At 36.6% G+C, this 20,992-nt stretch overlaps 1 protein-coding gene across 1 annotated transcript in view; it reads right to left on the reverse strand.

Annotated features, from left to right (window-relative positions):
• The window catches only part of CNTNAP2 (contactin associated protein 2), a 1,193,181-nt gene that overhangs the window by 402,535 nt on the left and 769,654 nt on the right, over positions 1–20,992 (reverse strand). The window contains exon 11 of the mRNA XM_072853401.1: positions 6,693–6,799. Within this exon, the coding sequence (XP_072709502.1) occupies positions 6,693–6,799 (107 nt within the window). The remainder of the gene's footprint in view (positions 1–6,692; positions 6,800–20,992) is intronic.

Below are 20,992 nucleotides of genomic sequence, written 5' to 3' on the forward strand. Positions count from 1 at the left end.
ACGTCCTTTTTAAATGGTGGGGCCCAGAACCGCACACAATACTCAAGGTGAGGCTGCACCAATGCTAAATACAGCAGGATAACCACCTCTTTTGACTGGCTGGTCATGCTGTGTTTAATGCACCCCAGGATGTGGTTTTCCCTCTTGGCTGCCAGGGCACCGTTCTGTTCAGGCAATTCTTCACCTAGTGCACCATCTACCTGCTCATCTCACAGCTGGACAACTTGTCTAGAAGGATGGTGTGAGGGACAGTATCAAAAGCCTTACTAAAACCCAGAAAAACTACACCCACCACCTTCCCTTTATCCACTATGTGGGTGACCTTATCATAGAAGGGTATTAGTTAGACAGGATTTTCCCTTTGTGAACCCATGTTGACTGTGCCTGATGGCTGCATTGTCCTTTAAATGCCTTTCAGTAGCACCCCGCATGATACACATAACTTTCATCTTGTCAGATGGTAGAAGCTTTGGAGGGGTTTCTCCTGCGTTTTGTCAGTAATGACACTCCACATTCAGCCTATCTAGTGACGATGATCATTCTGCTGCTGCCTGGAGGCACTCTGGCTGCCTGTACATTCTCTTGAGAATAGTTAGTGCATTTATGTGTCCATAGTTGTACAACCTGATTCATGAGAACATAAACCACCTTACTATTAGTGGACAATCTGGCTTATTTCACTCAGATTAGATTGAACAAGTAAGATAGCCTGCCACGTTGCATATTTTTAATCGCAGCAGACACGTTTTTTGTAAAAGTGGTTTTCTACTCTTTACTCACACTTTCTTCTTCCCTCTATTAAACTGTTAAGAAAGGAAAAAGCTTCTATACTCGTAGTTCATGACTTGTTAAGACAACTCTTTTTCCTGATCAAATAATGCATTAATATGCTTGTGAAACTGCAAGGCCTTTGACTTTCTAACAAAGCGGTTTGAGATCACAAAGAATAACCATGTTGTTCTCAGAACTCCCCCAGTCTCCAGTGGAGTGGAAACCCATACGTTGGTTGTTTGGGATGACTATTTCTTTTCTTTTTTCCCTAAAGTAAAGTTCAGAGCATATTTGCGCCTAATTATGTATTTGCTTTCTCGCTATGAAACTATTTCTGAAATTGCTGACAGGAAAATATCATCACCATGTCATGCTTTCTTATCTAGACTCTAAATGTAGAAATTACAGTGTTTCAGGTGATTCCTCATTAATGGAAATACAGGAAAATCAGTTAGTACAGACTAATTGATGGAGGTCTTCCTGAAGATCACAGTCTAAGCAGATTAAATTTGGCTCTCTAATTACTGATTTTGGCAATAATCAAGCATCCCAATTATCGTTGCTTCTACAATGCATGTAACACAAACGTTTCTTACTCAAACTTTTTTTCTAGATACTGTTAAACTCATTATTAAAGCAATATTTCATTTTAGGGAGAAGGTCACTATTCCTGGAAAAAAATATCAATGTCCATTCAACTTCCAGTGACACTTAATGTATTTATCATTTCAAGAGAAGATTAATGCTTTATTCCTCAGTAACTCTGAATCACGTTCCAAAATATAGGGTAACATTTATTCACAACAAGCTATGAGGAGACAAAGCCAGAGAATTCAGAAGTCAAGGTCTGTTATATTGAAACTAGGAATCACTACATTCTTTCAAATACTCATTTTGAAAAAAATTACAGCACATTGCCAATCTAAAAATGTAAAAATTCTGTATGTTCTTTCCCAACAGAGTTGCATTCTCTGTATATTCCAATGCAATTAATGCCTCTTCTACTGACAAGAGTATGTAAGGCTGTGTTTCTCCTATTGCTTTTACAGAACTAACAGGCAACAGATTGTGAGTTGGATGTTAGTCCCTCCTATGGAATAACTGAAGATTTATAAGCAAACCCTTCCCTGTCCAGTATCCTTGAAGGAATGGGGGCTGTACACCTGTAGAAGTAAGGACAGTGTTTGTTTGAAAGTGAAATTAAAGAAGAATAGAACTTGTGTCTCATATGAGTGAAAATGGATATAATTGAGATTAATCTTTTAAGTGCAAATTGGACTTTTTTGCTACTGGAAATCATTAGGAGAAGGCAAATATGATCAAACTAGGTTGTCCTGGCTTTTTCCTAAAACTAACAAAGTTTGTGCAGGAGATGGTAGGTAGATACATCATAGTCACGGTAAACTCTGTCAGTAAATCCTTTATTGTGTTTTTCTTACATGCAGATTCTAGAGAAAGCATGCATTGAGCTATATATTAAAAATCTGAGACAAAGAAGCTTGAATGTTCATTATTTATCCTGATACATGATTTGTAAATTTATATCACTCTGTTTTAAAGAAGCTGTAAACAGCAGGAAGCACATTAGAGCCTAAAACTAGATGTATAATTCGCACAAAGCACAGCAGAGCGGTGTTACCTGAAGATCATGATGGAGATGATAAGTAGTAAGGAAAATGAGCTCCTGTTCTCAAAGGCTCCAGGAACCATTTACCAATAGGCTCTGGAAAAATGTCACTCTAAGAACTCTGCACAGCAGGTCAGCCTTTGGTAGGCCATAAAGGTTAATTAGTTGGGGATTAAAATATAGCTGATACAATAAAGCTAGTAAGGATGATACTTACTGTTAATTATAACCCTAATAATTATTTTTTAAATAATTTTATAACTGTTTCATCACTGTAAATCATTATTTTTAAATAAATACATTAATTTATCTTTTAGTCTTGTCTAATGATAAAATCAATGCTCTAGTCTGGTATTTGCCAGGCCACAGCATTCCCTTGGGCACTGAGTATCTGTTCGCCAAAAGAAATCTGGGAGATTTCTAGGGTATTTACCATGCAATGAGAGATACAACTTTCCAGTATTTTAGTTTAATTCACCATTGAGCTCCAAGGACCCAGTTGTAGCTGGATGAAAGAAATTATTGTGGAGTAGAGACATCTTCTTCTGTGAATGGCAGCTTAAGCCTCTGACAAATAACAAGATAGTGGCCACAGAGCTTGGAGATTTTGGTTTGTCTTTGAATGATGAAGAGCCTTCCTGTAACAATGTCCTATTCTGAAACGCAAATTATTTAATGATCTTAAAATGGCATATGTGAGTAATTGATTTACACAATTAGAGAGATAATAAGAATTAAAGTTGTTATTTCAGATGTATTTATTTGAAATTTTTCCTTGTGTAGCTGTTTATTTTTGGTTTACAGTTTCTATTATGTCTCAGCCCCAGAATACAAGTTTCTCCATCTCTCTAGACTAACTGTTGCTTTCACTATCATACTATAACTATATTATGACCAGACCTGTGTGAAACAAAGCCATTTTGATTCACAAGGATTTCATACAAACATTTTTCTCTGTTTCACTTCAAGGAGTTTATCCCTTGAGTTTGTCTTTGAATTTCAACTTCAAAGGAACCTAAAACCGTGATCTGAAATTCAGTCAAGGCTGCAAAGCCTTGCCTTGTTTCAAGTCAAAAGCTCAGGAAAGTGTTGAATTCCCTGACTAAAGCAAAATCAATTCACTGAAAAAACCCCTTCAGTAACACAGAATTATCTTGTTCCTTTAAGTTCAGCAAAACTCAAACTCATTAAAATCAACAGCTATGGCATTACAATCCCCACGAACGTAGTATTGACTCCAACTTTTTTGAGAAATGCCCTGTTATACCCACTGCACAAACATACATTGAGAAAATAAATATATATTTTACTGTAGAGTATAATACCATTCATTTTGTGAAATAATCTTATATTTAAGTAAAATGGTACTGAACAAGTGCCATCTGCACTTAAACACTTTCCTGCTCCATAGAATCATGATACCTGCTAAATTTTACAGCCTTTCATACAACCCGCAATACTGTTTATAATTGCTTTCAGCTAATTTTATACCACACACCAGTTATCATTCCAACTTCTCTCCTCCCCCAGCATCCTTTTTGTACTGCTATTGCCACAAACATCAGAACTCAAAAGGAAAAGGCAGCACAGCAAGCATGTCTGAGTACACAGGTACACTGCACAAGTAGGAAAGGATAGATAAGGTCAGTATCATCGTAGCAGAGCTGAGGCCCCAGACCTCAGGACAGTATAACTACAACCTTTGGCAAGCTTCAACAAATCCCCTCATTATTTGCAGCTATACTTAATACTGTAAACATGGCTGGAACAAATACTGATAGCTATTGCCTGCTCAATAAAGGCAGAGTTAAGGTTGTCACAGTCTATAGGCTGACGCTATAATTTTTGGTTTTCACTCATTTTTGTGCCATTAAATTCTATACTCTAGAAAGGCATAAGACTTCACATATTCTGACAGGATATCTATCAAGTGGATAACTTTCTGCTCACCCTCGTTTTGTAAGAAAGAAGACTTCTAAAAGTATAACAACATACATGGTAAAAACTAAAATTATGTTCTTCAGACACAAAAATGAAACAAAACAAAAGCTTAGCCATCTAAGTTAGAAACTTTGCTTGAATTACAAAAGTAAAGGTTCTTGAACAATGTGTCTCCAAATGACCTGGACAGCTGTAATCTCATACACTTTATCCATTCCATAGCTAAAGATGGGACAATATACTCCAAATCCCCCTTTGCAGTCCAGCAGTGCCTTTTACTTGCCTTATTGCACTGTTTTATCCATAAAAGGCAGGTGAAAATCCTATTAAGAGAAATGTTCACAGCTCCTTGGATTATTATTTCTCTCCTTTGTAATAAATGTGATTTCAGAAAAGTGATGCCATCGATTTGTCCTTGCTACTTCTCTTTGGGACTCAAGAAGAAAGCTAAACTATGTAAGGTTATGTCTTAAAAGCTTATCTGCACACCCACAAAGGAGCACAGACAGACAATGGCAAGAGGGGGAGCTCAAATAATACCCTGCTGGGCCATTCACTGTCCGGGCATCAGCAACTGCGGAGTCTGGGATCCAGGCCCAGCCACTGGGCTGACTAAGTTCCTGAGCTGGGCCACTGGAAGGATCCACCGTGTGTGGATATGGATGTTCACTATTCTCACTAGTGGATATGCATCCTGCTCAGCCAGAGAGGGGAGCAGGATGAGGCTGTTGGTGCTGTGTTCATGTGCGTGTTCTGTCTGTGATCTATACAGGCAGCCGTGTATATATGTGTATGTGATATATATGGGATCTGTGGGTGCATGCCTACCAGGAATACATTTACGGCCTCACTACTGGTTGGACCTGGGGAAATGCAGCTGCAGCAGTCTCACCACTGGCGGGCTGTTGGATCCAGCATGATCCATTTTCCTCTAACAGATTACACTTACTTTCAGAGGCTCACTAGATAAAATATACCTACTTAAGTGAGCTTCCATCCCTGCATTTCTGCAGTTAAACATCTTAACAGCCTACCACGTATGTAGGAATCATATTTTCCAAGTGGCTGTAATAGGTTAGCCAAAGCTCTAAAAATACTATACTTTCAGAGAAATATATGAAATCTTTTTCTTTGTTTCACTGAAATACTACATCACTGTAAATTCCATGTTTTCTTTCCCAAGATTAGATGCAACCACACCATCACTATGCACATTCACACTTGGTGGAAAAAGGGCTGCCCATGAAATTTCTCCCTCAAGCATTGGTACTTTAAATATCTCTCTTTAATAAACATTCATTTGCCATTTAACTCTTTCAGTTTTACCAGTTCAGTAGCCAGACCATGGAGAACTTTGCCATTCAATGTATATATATGTATTAATAGTTATTATATAAAATACACTCCCTCTTACATTAATACAATGTTTAAAAATGGAATAGGTTTTTGTTGAATTTCAGACAACTGTGAATTGTCAAAATTTTCTCATTGGTTTGGGGTTTTTTGGTTAAAAATGAAATAATTCTGCAATTATCTTTGTAAAATTCTACACAGCTGTAGTTAAAGTAAATAGTAAAGTAATATAAATTTCTATCTGTATAAATCCTGGCTTCAATTTCAACTTTTCACCTGTTCAGAAGCATTTTTACTCTCTCCTAAATATTAAGAGGTTGTTTGCTAAAGAAAAAAGGGAGAAAAGTAAGGACTGGCTATGTTTTCTGCATCTTCTTGATATTTTAGGATACACTTCGCAGATGAAAATCCCACTTGTAGTGTACAATAGAAGGAACAGAAGACACATGCTGCTGACTCTGCATACATTGTTGAGAACCTATAAAAAGAGCAACTGTACTTTTTTCTCTTTTTTCTGTGCTTTAATAGTGTAGGGCATGTGGAGCTCATAGGAAATGCTCTTTTTTAAGAAACTCACAACAACAGAGTAAATATTCTGATTTTAGAATGGCCAATAATCAGTATATAAACACACTTCGGGATTGGCAACCTGAACGAGTGTCTCTCTAGTTAGCCGCGGTCAGCAGCTCTCCCCAACAGCTTAGGGCAGATTCACTGTGTCCATCTGAAACTCTAGTGTGCAATTGCTGAGAATGTGTTTGCTCAGGACACCCAACTAAGACAGCTGTACTGCTTTGGTCCCTTGTATGGTGCAGCACAGTGCTATATAAATACATCCCTATGTAGATAAGGTGGAGTATGATGAAGCCAACACCTCCTTTCAAATAACTTTTTAGGATCTTTAACAACCAGAGAGGAAGACTTTGACTTTTTATCTCCACCAAAAGACATCAGTGTCTTCCCTACTCCATTGCAATTTCAATGCTGCAGGATGGCTTACAGTTATGACAAGTTGCGCCACTGTATCCAGTTCCATCACAAGTGCACTTGAAGCTGTCCCACGTCTGGGTACATTTGCCACCATGTTCACAGTGATTGGGCACACACCTGTCAGGACGAGATGCAAAGACAGAAAGAAAAACCTAAATGAGCATCAAGATTTACACACAGCTAAATTGTGAGCTGCCCAAGCAGTGTATCACGTCCTTGCCTGGTAATTAATCCTTGTTATTTTAGGCAGATTAACAGAATTTATATCTGAACACAAAACTACATAAAAGAGATTCATCGAGGCTCTGCTGTAGCCTTTTTACAAACAGCAAAAAAAGCGCAATAAAGGTGGAATACATTCACCCATCATAAATTAGGGTTCTAACCTACGTATGACTGGTACTTAGCTGTCAAAACAAAAAGAACATCACAAGTCACACCTCCTCCTGCTGTGCAGGTGGTGTCATGCCTCAAGGACTCCAGTCCCACAAGTGACTGAAAGTTAAAGAAAGAATGCCAGTCAGTTGCTATTTATCTTTCTGTTGCCAGCAGTGGGATAAAGTGGAGGCAGATTGCCTGCTGGCTAGGATGGAAATTACTAATGCTGCATTATTAAAACAAACAATAGGCTTCAGTATAAAAGCTGTAAAAGTTTTTTCTTCACAGGGATTTGCGGCAAGTGTTGTTCACCTTTCTCCCACCCACCTGCTTTTCCTCTCTAGCTACACTGTTGCTGAAGAGTGGAAGGAATGCAAAAGACAAAGTGGAACAGCAAAAAAGAAGTTATAGCAGAACATATATTTATTGTTCAAAACATTACTTAAATGTGATTTCAAAGATTTGAGTTTGGCCAGTTTCTTTTCTATTAAAATAGTTAAAAATGGGAATTATCATGTACTTTCACCTTTGAAACTATTAAATTTCTTTTCTTTGAGAGGGCTTTGAAATATTATTTCAAAGAATATTTTTTTTTCTTATTAAATTCGTTACAGTCAGACTCAGTACAGGCTCTGCATTTTTGATCAAGAACTAAAGGAGCTTTTCTTTCATGTTGAGTTGGCCAAACCTAATTTATGAACTACACCTTTTTATTATGACGTTAAAGATAAAAATTAGGAGGCCCCCTATTAGACAAACAAATTAAAATATTTTCATAAATGCATTACAAATTAAGTATGCTTATCTCTAAGATAAATCTGAAGTTCATCATATTCCTGTGACAGTTAACAATATTCTATTAAATAACGCCCAAGGACAGGTTTTCTTTCCTATGTAGCAATTTATTGAAGCTGAAGGTATCTGGGTGAACTCCCAATAAGCTTGCAGTCTCATATCTCCTCAAATTCCAATTAACAGCATTGGCATATATGACTCAACTACCAAGAATAACCTACGTCATGATATGCATTAGAGACTTGAATATTGTGCACTCGCATTTATAAAAGATTTTTGGTTTTATGCATGCCAGTACAAGTATCTCAGAATATACACAATATAGATGTCTTACATCCTATATCAGCCTGTAGTATTCAAGTACTACATAGTACCCATTCTTTCTTTTTCAAAAAGATCAGAAAATACTGGCTTGGTTAAAAATAGTGCTTAAAGAAATGCTCTTCTAAAGCAAGAAACAAAGCATTTAAAGTTTTTGTTTTCACAGTAAAATACAGTGAAACTACCTGAGGCAATTATCACAGTTCAATAAATTATGTTTTCAACATGGTTTAAGTGAATTCATTTAGTTTTGTAAGTGTGGCAGGCTAAATGCACAGATAGAGCTGATCACTGCTATTCAGCTAATAAGTGATTACTTTATGTTGTGTTCTCAACACCACAGAAGAAAACAAGAGCATATAATAGCACATTTCTAAACATCCAAATAATTTACAATTTATCTGAATCCATAGCTGGTGGGTACAAGAGTAGGGAAGGCAGAGAGCAGTGGCATTTTAAAAATAATCTCGTAGAAGTAACTTTTATTCAAGGATATAAACATCTACAAAAGTTCCTAAATCCGAATACAGATTTGTATTTTTTCCAGCCTTTCAAAATAACTGTTTTTGATGTATTTTCTTCTTTATTTACATTTGAACATATATTACTTTAAAACTATTTTTCCAATGACCAAACTAAACATTTTTCTATGTGAATTTCGCCAGCTATTTATATCAAGTCTCACACATAATGCTGGCAACTAGTTTCACATTTTAGTGCGGTATAAGTTACTTTTATTGTAGCATAACTAGTAAAGATACTGCGTTATTGACTATATAACTGAGTTAAACAACTTAATCTAGGAAAATATGAAAAACAGATATTTATCTGTATCAATTAATGGAGCATATGAAGTCATAAAAACAGAGGTATTCAGCAAACTCCTTGATGTTAATTTTATACCTCTAGTACAATGGTTGCCCTAGCCTAGTCTGCATCTGCAAAACCTCTTTTTTACTCATCTACTTTTCCCTGTTCTAAATATGATGCAGTTAGAAATAAGGAGTAAATAATGTCTTAATATTAGTGCTAATTGGACATTAAATCAAACTATAGAATAATTTCCTTAAGTCCTCCCTCCACCCTCAATTTTCTTTATTTTATCAGATAGAATTTTAAGATTTATTTTCTATTAAATCCATTAGCAAACTTCTGTAACATAATCTGCTGCTAATCTGTCCACTTTTTGGACAAACCTTACCCACTATAATACAGTTTATAGGAAATTTTAGGTAACCAGAATGTAAAAATTACAAATTTTCACAATTCTTATTAATAATTTCTTTTAATTTCCACCCCAAAATTTAGCCATAGAGAGTTTACAGATGCTGTTTTGTTTGGTATTTTATTTAGTAACATTGACTTGTGTCTTAAACAACTTGTGTTCTTCTTTGGGATTTACATCTGATGACTTTGTAGAGAGCAATCATAAGTTCTCTCAGTCTGTATTTTTATGAAAACAAGTCTCCCATTGGAAAATAGATTTTCTATTGTTGTTCTTCCTCATAGCTCTGTTCCCACTTGCACTCGTGATCTAATGAGTATTCTGGAGGAGGTCTTACCAATGTTTTGTGATTTCAGAGTTGATCAACATTTTTGTATTTCTCTACTGAAATTATTTTGCTTTATATAAAGCATTTTCCTGACTGCCTCAGAATAGAGGCTCAAAGTCATCCTGAGATTGCTCAATACGTATTAAATACCTTCAGTACTTTCCCATCCTTCTTCTCCTCAATCACGTCCAACCAATGAGCTCCATCTTTATACTGAAATTCTTGTTATTGTTGCTAACAGCATTACTCTGTACTATTAACTTCCATGGTGTCATCCAAATCTCTCTGCTTTTTTTTCTAGTCTGAATCTGTATCATCAGCATATTTCGTCAAGATATTCCTAATTTTGAACCAAGGTCGAAGCATTAACAGTATCAGCTCTGGCACTGATCTCTGAGCAACTCTAATCTCTCAGCCAGTGTAAATTGTGAGGGAATTCCATTTGCCAGTTCACAAGTCACTTTGCAATTCATCTCTCAAACCCCATCTTCCCTAGTTTAGCTAATAATTTCCATCATTACAGTATATAAAATGTTTTATTGACATCTGACAAACTAGATCTATTGCATTTCTCCTGTCTGAGAAAAAACTACTGTGCTTTATCAGAGAAGGAGATCAAGTTAATCCTGAACAATCAACTGCTGATAGAAGTCTGCTGCATTTTACTCTACCTTCCATTTACTTCCAGGTATTGAATTACTCTTTCCTCCATTTCTTCAAAAGCTTAGTAAGACTACTAAAGTCAGATTAATAGGTGTCTAGTGATCTGGATCTCTCTCTTTCCATTTGTTAAATTACATGAGGTTAACCCTGTCACCTCATAATACAAAAACATGCTTTTTTTTCCCCCCCCAGGGCTGCAATATGACATGTTAGTATTATGAAACAAGGCTGTTTTCCCAATTATTATCTAATTAGTTTTGGTGTATTGTTGGTGCCTGCTTACTCTGTTATCATCCTAAGTAATTGCTATTCCTTAATTTCTTTGTTATTTGCTGATTCATTGGCAATATTTAATCTGAATAATATTCCTCCATAATAACTGGTATAGATATTGTTGCCTTGCTTTCAGCTGTGGCAGGAGTCAACTCACAGACTTTCACCTCCTTTTATCTTAAATATTGTAACTGTATCCTCTAGAATATCTCTTTTTTCCATGTTACACTTTTTTCCTCACTGTCTGCCCAGATATACTTTGCGCAAGGAATACAAATAGTCTACCCATGCACTGAAGGTTTAACATTGCTTGAAGCTTTAACATTTCCTCAAAGGTGCTATATACAAATACCTAGTAAACCACTAAGCTTCTCCCTACCCCTAGACTGTCCAAGTGAGAAAACTGGGAACAGGATGCTCACATAGTCTGCAGCAAACACTGTTTTTCCCAAATGCATCTTTGGAGCAACCAAAAACTGCACTGTGGTTCAGACATACTATTTTATTGTCAATTAGGCTACTTCCACCTGCCGTCTTTACTAAGGGTCTTTCCCCCATCACATGAGTGAATATACAGATGTCAGATCACAGGGAATAGTCTGTGAGTCCCAAGGAAATACGGCAACCAGGAGCAGAATGAGATATCTGGCCTAAGCCCCCCTGCCTCTGCCAGAGACATATAGAGAACTGCCTGTACCAAATGAATTTGGATGGATATGAGGTGTTTCTTCTCCATGAAGATACGAAACTGGGAGAGGCTGTTCTTTTGAGGACTGTAAACAGAAAACATTTTGATAAACTAGATTGAAATACAAGACATTTAATACAACCAGAGCATGTGAGAAATCCAACACTGAGGTAGGAATGACTGGGGTGTGGGGGAAGAGTCCTTCCAGACAGCAATTCCGCAAAAATGGATCTGGGGAATTCCACATACATACAGTGATCCCAACCCATCATATTATTGCCAACAAGAAAAACAAAAAAAGAAGAAAAAGGGATCTCATAATGTGCGTATAAGCAGGAGAGTGATATGAAAGACCCATGAAGAAATCCTCATACTATGTTCAGCAGAAGTGAGCAATGGCTGATTTTCAACTGTGCAAAAAGTTGTTGGAAACAGGAAGGTTACAAACTGTTATAAATTTCCACAGGGAATGGGCAAAGAAGCAATGAAGTTCATTAGTGGTAAAAGGTATTTTAAGAACAACTTGAAATAACATACATCAGGAATGACTTAAGTATATTTGGTCCTGCCTGAAGGCAGGAGAATGGCCTCAGAGACCTCTCCAGACTCCTTTCTAATCCAGGTATTTTCATATCCCATAAGAAACAGAAAGCATTTCTTTCAATCTCTTGATTTCTCATTGTGTGACTACATTTTCTTAGTGTTGTGACTGTGCTATTTAACCTCTGTAAGTCAACAGGTCTTGGTCACTACATCAGTCTTTTTAGAGGACTATATCCCCCATGGCAGGGATACTTAATACATTAACTAGCTTCCCCAGGCAAATTGTGCCCGAGGTGTATAGTAATTGACTCCAACTCTTAGGTTTAGAGTTCATTTGAGCAGGAAGATAAAAAGTTATTTTGTGCAGGAAGCCAAATGTCCAGATGGCCACACATAGACTGTTACATAAAGTCTCTCAAGACTGAAGAATGATCACAAATCTCACTATTCTCTGCTGTATAACACAGACCTTTCCCTTTTTTCCCCGCCTTTTCCTTTCCTGCTTCCCCTTTATACTTCCCATCTCTAGCCTAAGTGCAAAATACAGCTTGTGTGTAGATATAACCTAAATATAAACTAGCTCTCTGTATATGTAAATTAGAAACAACCAAGCCAAGTAACACCACCAAAACAAAACACTCACCTGTGCAATTACTCCTCCACCTGAGAGATGAAAAGGAAGGAATGAACTACACACGAGAGATATTTGACACATATTGCCACTACTGTACTGAAAAGAACTCAAATGCTACAGTGATAATGACAGCATGAGAATTTCTGTAGAGCAGGACAAAATGTTAAAGGCTTTTTGCAATGGAAAATAACCCGGGTTGAATTATTCTTAACATGAAATTCAATCTTTTCCTTCTCATCATCAAATTCGTATCTAATCTTGCTCCTGCTCACACCTCACCTCTCATTTCTCTCCCAGATTGTTTCTGTTCTGCTTTTTTGTCCATTTCTCTGCCTCAGAACTAACCATCATCAGTTTGTTTTGAATGGTCTTACAGTATTTTTCCATTAGTTGCCCTTTTTATCGCCTCCAAACATCTCTTTAAAATCCATACCCTTTATCACCATTTCTTGCAAAGATCCTTCAAAATGCATACTGCTATCCTTGTTGAGTACAATGTTCTGTCACTATGTACCTTCATTCACACCCACACAAAGACTATTAAAATGTGTTTAAAATTTAACCTTTTTTTCCTGTACAGGGTCACCTGACTGCTCAAGCAGACCATGGCAGATTAGATCTAGAAAACAATCTTGTAACACTACAAGGAAAATAATTTGTAAGACCTACTGTAAACTAGTAACAAAATCACAAAAATATTCTAAACATATGCATCTGTCTGCTGGCAGCGATAGTGCTCTTTAATGAGCAACAGAATGCATTCCACTTGTCATGGTAAAAGTGGTATATAACAATAAAATAATCCGATTAAGGATACATTGCTATTGCAGAGTCCCTCTCTACCAACATCAGACTAAAATTACCCATTCCATAGAGAGTCCCTGATTTTCAGAGTGTCCTAAATAAAAGTAAAAACAGCTGATCTGACCTTTAAGATTCTTTATTATTTCTTACAATGTAACAAGTGTTTAAAGTGACTTTGAGATTTTCAGCAACAGGATTTGGATCTCATATGCGAGGCAACACAAAGGGCAGGTGGGAGAGACTGCAAAATTAATTCAGATTCACAATAGTTTCCAAACTAGTTTCATTTGCTGCTGACTTCTAACGTAAGTGTGCACAGATACATATAATTAACATTGGCGGAACTAAACAATCCTTCCTGAACCAAGAAGGACCTAGCCTTTCTTTATCACTAACTGTAATACAAGGCCTTCATGTTTCTTTGGTGGACGTTATCAAACTTGTTCTGTCATGAGATCAAAACAAAATGCTTGGGACTTTTAAAGACTCAGATTTACAAAGAGCAAATCAATATTAAAATATGCAGTGACATTTGGTTAAGCAAAGTTCCTTTAGGGCATATTCCTAGAAAAGGCTGCCGAACAGTTTTTCAGTGTTATCTTCAGACCAACAAGATGCTATTCTAAGCTGTTTGCATTAGAATGATTAATGAAGAACTAATGCATAAAGAAAAATACCACAGTTAACTCATCTGGATTAAGCGATCCTCTTGGATTTATGCAGTTTTTATTTTGTGTATGACAACATAGAGACTTATTATTCCTTTCTTTTCTACCGCTTTTAATTTTCAGAGCACTTCACAGATTAGCTCCTTAAAATGAAATCACGCTGGTTCCACACATCAGCAATCGCAGAAGCTGGATAATCCATTTTTCTGCATTTGTTGCAGAAAACCTCCTGCACCTGTTATTCATAACCTAGGATCTACGGTGGCTGATGGCTGAACATCTTCCTCTGTCCAACCCAAACTGTTGACACTTTTGCTAAAGCAAAGCAGGGGAGAGTGAATCTACTGCAGCTGCTAACAAGAGGGAATTTCCCAGCCCTGGTATGTCTTCTGTCAGTTCCTAGCAATTGCTCCATGTTAACAGGAGATCAGCTCTGTGTGGAGCTGCGGCAGGAGGAAATGGTGTATTGGGCAGCACTTGTTTAGCTATTCTCCATCTCCTCTGGGGCAGGGGGAGGGAACAACAAGATAAACTAGGTGGAAATGGCCCATGGACTACGTCCAGTCCCCAAGCTGCAAACTGGACTATGCTGTGATAATCTTACAGAGGTAGAGGATAAAACCGCAAATTCATAAATAAACAAATCAGGTTGGATTAAAAAGACAATTTCTGTTGCACAATGTTTCAGTTGGCAAACTCAGGGCCAGGTCTTCAGCTGGTGTAAATAAGAACATCTGCATCTTTCTTAAATACTATCTTAAGTCTGTTAAATGGGTCAAAACAAAAGGAAGAATAAACTGTTATGAAAGGCCAGCTACTAAATATGATCTATCCCCAATGGGTTTTTATTTAACTTTTTTCATCACCCTGTGAAGAGCTTTGCCTAGTTAGTAACCAGGTTAAGGATTTCTAGAGCAGATGAGAGCTATTCTGTGTAAAATTTTTTTGGACTGGTGTATTTGAGTTTATTATTTAGACAAGAAGGGCAGTTCTTCAGTAGAAGAAGGGGCAGTTAGTCACAATTCAGCACAATTCAGCCCTCCTGGGGATATGAGAAGATGTGTTAAGCACTGAGAATCCCCAGAAGAATCTCATGGTTTTTACTCACTAGGTTTCTGAAGGAATCTTTAAACCTTTTCAAGTATTACCCTGTTCAAAATCTGACTGGATTAATTCTGTATTCATGTAACCACCTCTCTTTCACTATTTCAAATAGGTAAAGAAGAACATACTGGCTGGGCTTGAGAACAAACCATAAAATTGATTCTTTGGTGTCTTGTTAATTATTTATTACTTCCGCATTTTATAGCTTGAATCAAATACAGCTCCAGAGATTTTATTACATCAACTTCACTTTATAATCCATGTTAAACATTTGGAGAAAGTTTCTCTTGTTCTTTAGAAGATTATAATTATTAGAGTACATAGACCAGTGAGCAGTCTAAATAATACAGAACAGTGACTACTATATTCCTCTCTAATAAACACAAGTGATCATGCATTGAATCACCAGGCAGATACAGAATTTTATAGAGCTTTGTTTTAAATGAGTTTACTCCTAAATTTATCTTTTGGGGAATAAAGAACTGATAATTAGAAATCTTTATGTTTCTTCCCATAATGTAAAGAATTACTCAGTAATAAAGATGGTTATACAACTGATGGATGATTTTGTATTAAAAGCCCCTTGCTGCGTCAATCAAAAGTGGGCATGGGCTGTCATAGCCCTTGGATATGACACTTCTCCACTCCTTGGTGCACACCATAACAGATCTTATCTTTTGCATTACTTGTTTTGGTCCCTAGTGTTTTAATGAGTGACAACAGCTATCTCATTTTGATCCTCAAATAGGTGATAAAAATCCTGATGCATCCTATGCAAAAAGCACAACGTATTAAATATGTCTCGCTTTGCAAATTTATACCATATTAATCACTTTGATGGTCATAGAGATATAAGATGCCATCAACTACTATCAATATAAGTATGGTCTTGGCTCAGCATCCTATTTTAGTAGTCTGGCTATGACATAATGAGATGGAGCTGCATTTCTTAACTGGTAGGTTTTGAGTTGAACATACTGAAAGTCAATGTCCCAGCTGTTATTATGGCATTGTGGTTTAAATGAAACTTGAGGTAAAACATGATTTAGCACCGCTAAAGTGATGCTGATCTTGTAAAGTGCAGATTGCCTAAACGATTTTTTTAAAAATGCTACAAAATGGTGGTACTCCTAAAAAACTCGCAACAGCAAGTGGTCTTTTACTTGCCTGGCATGAATGACTTGTGATTCAGCTAAAACACCATCTTTTTGTATTTTAGTCTTTACCATCATTACTGTCAGGAATCTGGCCACTTCCTTCACTGTGATAGACACAATCTGGAAGCTTCCCTAGAAGATCAATTATCTTACAAGCACTGATTTGGAGGTAAAGCTAGTGTAAGTCCTGATGTCTTGACAGAAACTGTGGATCTTGCATTAATATTTAGATTATAAATTTTGGATGGTTGGATGGTTGGATAGTGGATGGTTCCAGTAACCATATGACCGGAAGAGTCTGCTCTGTAAGCTTTGTAGGAAACACTTTCTGCCTAAACAGTGAAGGTTTTTCCCCTTCAAAACAAAAACATAGTCTTGGCAGTAAAGCAAAACACACAGTCTATACAATGAAGCAAATGTGAAATGGAGGTTAATGCTTCTGAGACATTTATTAATGACAACTGGTATAAGTGCCAGTTTCATTATTAAATCCCCAGCAGAAGACATAACTCAAGGACACTAACTTCTCCTGCCTCTGAAAGAAACTCCAATCTTCTTTATTTCTCGGTGGAGCAAAAATAAACCTAACAAGACTTTTAGTTATCCCACTGTACCATAGAGGAACAGCTGAGGTCAGCATGCTCTTCTTGCTGCACATCTTCGCAGACTCCTAGTTTGCTAAATATTGGCAAGGACATATAGACTAGGTTCTCTGAGTCATGAACTGAAATTTGACTTGGATCAACCATGAATGAATCAGATGTAGATGGCATTCACACGTGGTTTATTTATTTCACATGGAACACTCTCCCTGAGCTGACCCATACAACCACAAACCTTAATGATGTGTGTTCACCATTCATTAGAGGCAATGTAATGTGCATATTCACTTGTAACCCTTTCCCCTTTCTCTATTCACATTTGCCATCTTTTTCATTTGCAAGGTTTTTGGATCAGAAAAGGGATTTTAATTTATAACACAGGGTGTTGTCACAGTGGAGTTTCCTCTTTCTTATCATTGCAGTCATCAGGAACAAAAATGATAATAAATAGTAACAGAGAAATGACTTATCTTTTTACACTACACTATTCTCCTCCATATCATTATGGAGCATTTTTATATCACTTGCTAAAATCTACACAATCTGTTTTTTCTCCTTTACTGTGGCGATTCCACCATCTACCACAAACAGCAATATGCTCAGCTAAAATATCATGGATAAAATATGAAGCATATAGGTTCAACTGACTTATGCCCCTGTCCTTTGTGTGTGTCCTTAGTGCACATCAGTATTTTATTCTTTTATAGAAGCCCTGAAACATTTTTATAAATTGCAATATAATGAGTGTTGTACTCTACTTTAAAGACATCAAAAGCAAGGATGTGCCAATGAATTAGCAGGTCTGCTGCAGTGCAGTCACAGCTCTGTGATAAATATACTAATACAATGCTCTACTCACAACCTATTATTCAATTCATTTTCAATTTGCTGAAAACAGATATGTACAGTAAGTAATAAACAACTCATTTATTACCTAGAACTTGTGCAATGAACTGTTCTGAAGCCAGAAGGCTTACTGTAGAAGTAATAAATAGGTGTGAGTACATGCATGTATGTGCATGTGTGTTCACACACCTACATTCAATATGCATAAACATATACATGTTTTCTCCAAGAATGATGACAATTTCAAGCTTCTGAAAATGGGCAGCACTTTCAAGAAAACAACTCATATGAAGAGCAAAACTGTTTTTAAGGAAAATGTAACAATGAGGATACAACATCTTTAATAACACGTACTTGACTGTAAAAACTGTGATGACATGATCCTGATATGCTTAATTTTAATTACAAATATCTCATTGCTGGGAATCTATTATTCTACTTAAATAGTCTTGTGATTGCCCTATAGAAAAATGGATAGACTATAATTTAGAGTAGTTTAGAGGCTCTTGATTCTATTTTTCTGCTTTTCAAGCACTACAATTTGGGCACCATAGTTCAGGCTCTGTCAGTATTTCAGTTTATTATAAGCTTAGATATCTCAAGCATTTATATTTCAGTTACAAAAGTTTACTCCAGAAATTCAGCACACAAAGCATAAGCTAGAAAGGAAATAAATAGTAGCATACTGCTAGCACTGGTTCTGAAACAGCTCATGCAACTGGCTCACCATTGAGTATTCCAGGAGAGTAAGGACAGGCTAGTAGATAGTTTTAGAGGTTTTATTTTAAACAGAAGAGGAAAAGAAGGAAAAATCCCTACACAATATTTTGCTTTTGCTTTCCAGACAGTTTGTCATGAAATTTTTGACACTTCCTTGGAACAGACTGTTCAGAGGAAAGGGCCAGATTTGATTAATATCTCAACTCGAACAAATGTTGGAAAACATGTTGAAATCCTTGAAACATGTCATTTGACATGTTCAAAATGAAGAGTGTCTTTTTTTAGTTTAAAATAATTTTTCATTTTGAAATGTAAGTTAAAATATACTATATGGATGACACTCTACCAAGCCAAGTAATAACATCTTCCAACTCTCTATTTCAAATTGGAAGTGTAGTTCCAAATATTTTCCTGAGGGAGCAATGGGTTGGAGCAGTTGAGTGGGGCAGTATGCAAGAAAATTGTTGAAGATACCTGTGCAGCTTTGATAGCTGCACTGATAGCTGAACTGGGAATAAGAAGGTAGCCTGAAAGTCAATAGATCTGATATGAGAGCAATCTAAACTGGTTATGCACCATTGGGTGCATCAATGCTAAGAAAAAAACTTAATAGGAAAAAAGAAAATCTGATACAGAGAGAAACTGTGTGTAGAAGACAAAACTGTGAGAGAAAAAAATGAGGAGAAAAAAAATGTTTTATCACAAGTATGAGCACTGTTGGGGGAACCAAACTGTTAGAAAAACAGAAATTGGAGGGCTGCTCAAAGCGCGGCAATAAGGTAACAACACAGACTCCAAGAAGGACAGGAAGAGATGAACTACTGCAACCTCAAGTGCCATTCTTCACATTGTGCATGTATCTTTGGATAAGATTAAAACAATGCACTAACTTAAATAAATGGTTTCTCAAAAGTCATGCAGGGGCTGCAACGAAAGAGTAGATCTAATAAGTCTATTCAGTATTAACTGAAATCTGGTGTTTTATTAGAGAGGAGTTGTAAGAGGATAGCTCTGCATAATAGTACAGAACACTCACTCTGTAAAGAGGGAAGGAGTATAAAGAGAAATTTGCGGCATGTCAGACTGAACTAACCTTTGGGACAGACTGTACTTTTGTAGAAATATTTAAAGCAGAAGAGAATGATAAAGTCAGGATGTGGAAAGAAGCCATCCTGGCAAAGGCTGTAAAATGCTTACAACAGCAATTACTGCACAAGGATCAAGCATACTAAAACTCCAAAGAGGACTGACACTGGTCATTTAAGAGACCTACTGTCTGGACCGATTAAATCACTGTTGTGGGAAGCATGAAACAATATAACCAACTCATTTCCATGTCAGGATACTTGCACTTGCCTACCAGTAGTGTAAAAGATCTCTTTGTCTCTGTTTTTAATATTTATTTTTTTTTAAATCAAGGTGTTTTGACTGTTTCATAGATATCTGCTAAGGCCTTCTGTCTACCTTACATCCAAAGAGATGTGGTGCCATATGTACAAAAGAAGAAGGAACTGTGGTCACTGCTGCAAAAATGATAAATCTTTTCATTGTTTAACTATTTACAAAGTGCCAGTTATATGATAAACATCGTGCAGGTCTTGCAGAAAACTTCCTTTTTAGCCAACAGTTGTGATAATGAAATATTACAGAATTAGCTATGAAAACAAAAACATGTAGTTGATTTATTCTATTCACTTACCAGAACAAGTTTCTGCTTTATGTTTAATATTAGTGAGATAAAACATACCCAATTACAAAGTATTAATCACTGCATGCACAGGTATTATAAAGACGCTGTCTTAATTTCTTTAGAGTTTTTTGCAAGGCATGTGACTGCTCAAGTAGAATTAAATCACTAACCATCACTATTTACATTTCAATACAATACAGACACAAATATCAAGATTAATGTAATGTAAGATTAAAGTAGCTAATGGTATGCATTACTAAGATAATAATCCAAGATTAATGATAAGTAAATAAGATCATTATATTCACAATGTGGACCTTGCAGCAATGAAAGGCTTATTAAGTCCTTGAGATGATAGCTGGTTATTTGCCTTTCAGTAGAAGAGTCTTCCTCAGTCTTTTGTTCACTATAAAACATACATTAAACAGAATGGATAACTAACTGGTTTAGCTTTTTATCCTTAAGCAAATAGGCTGTCCATTTCATTAATGGCTTTACTTACTTACAAACACCTTTTTTTTTCTCCTAAAATTTTGCTCTGTCTAGTTAGTGCTCACCCCTTAACTTTAGCTCAGTGAAAACATGTCAGCGATCCCTGCTGCTTCATCTCCCTGCTATAGAAGAGATTGGAAAGAAATGCTGAAACAACATCTTCCTGTGGTCAAGTCTTTTCTTACTGAATGTTGCTGATATCAAGAGCTTTGTAGCTCTTCCCTCTTTCCTGAATGATCTGCTTACATTTATGTGCAGCAGGTAATGTAGGAGTGATCAAAGCAGAGAAGGGGTATCCCAGATGTTCAGTCATGCCTATGCTGAGCTGTAGTTACAAAATAATAAATATGGTAAGCTGTAACAAAAGGTCTCAGTTGCA

This window comes from Ciconia boyciana, chromosome 2 (assembly GCF_034638445.1).
Source record: "Ciconia boyciana chromosome 2, ASM3463844v1, whole genome shotgun sequence".
NCBI lineage: Eukaryota > Metazoa > Chordata > Aves > Ciconiiformes > Ciconiidae > Ciconia > Ciconia boyciana.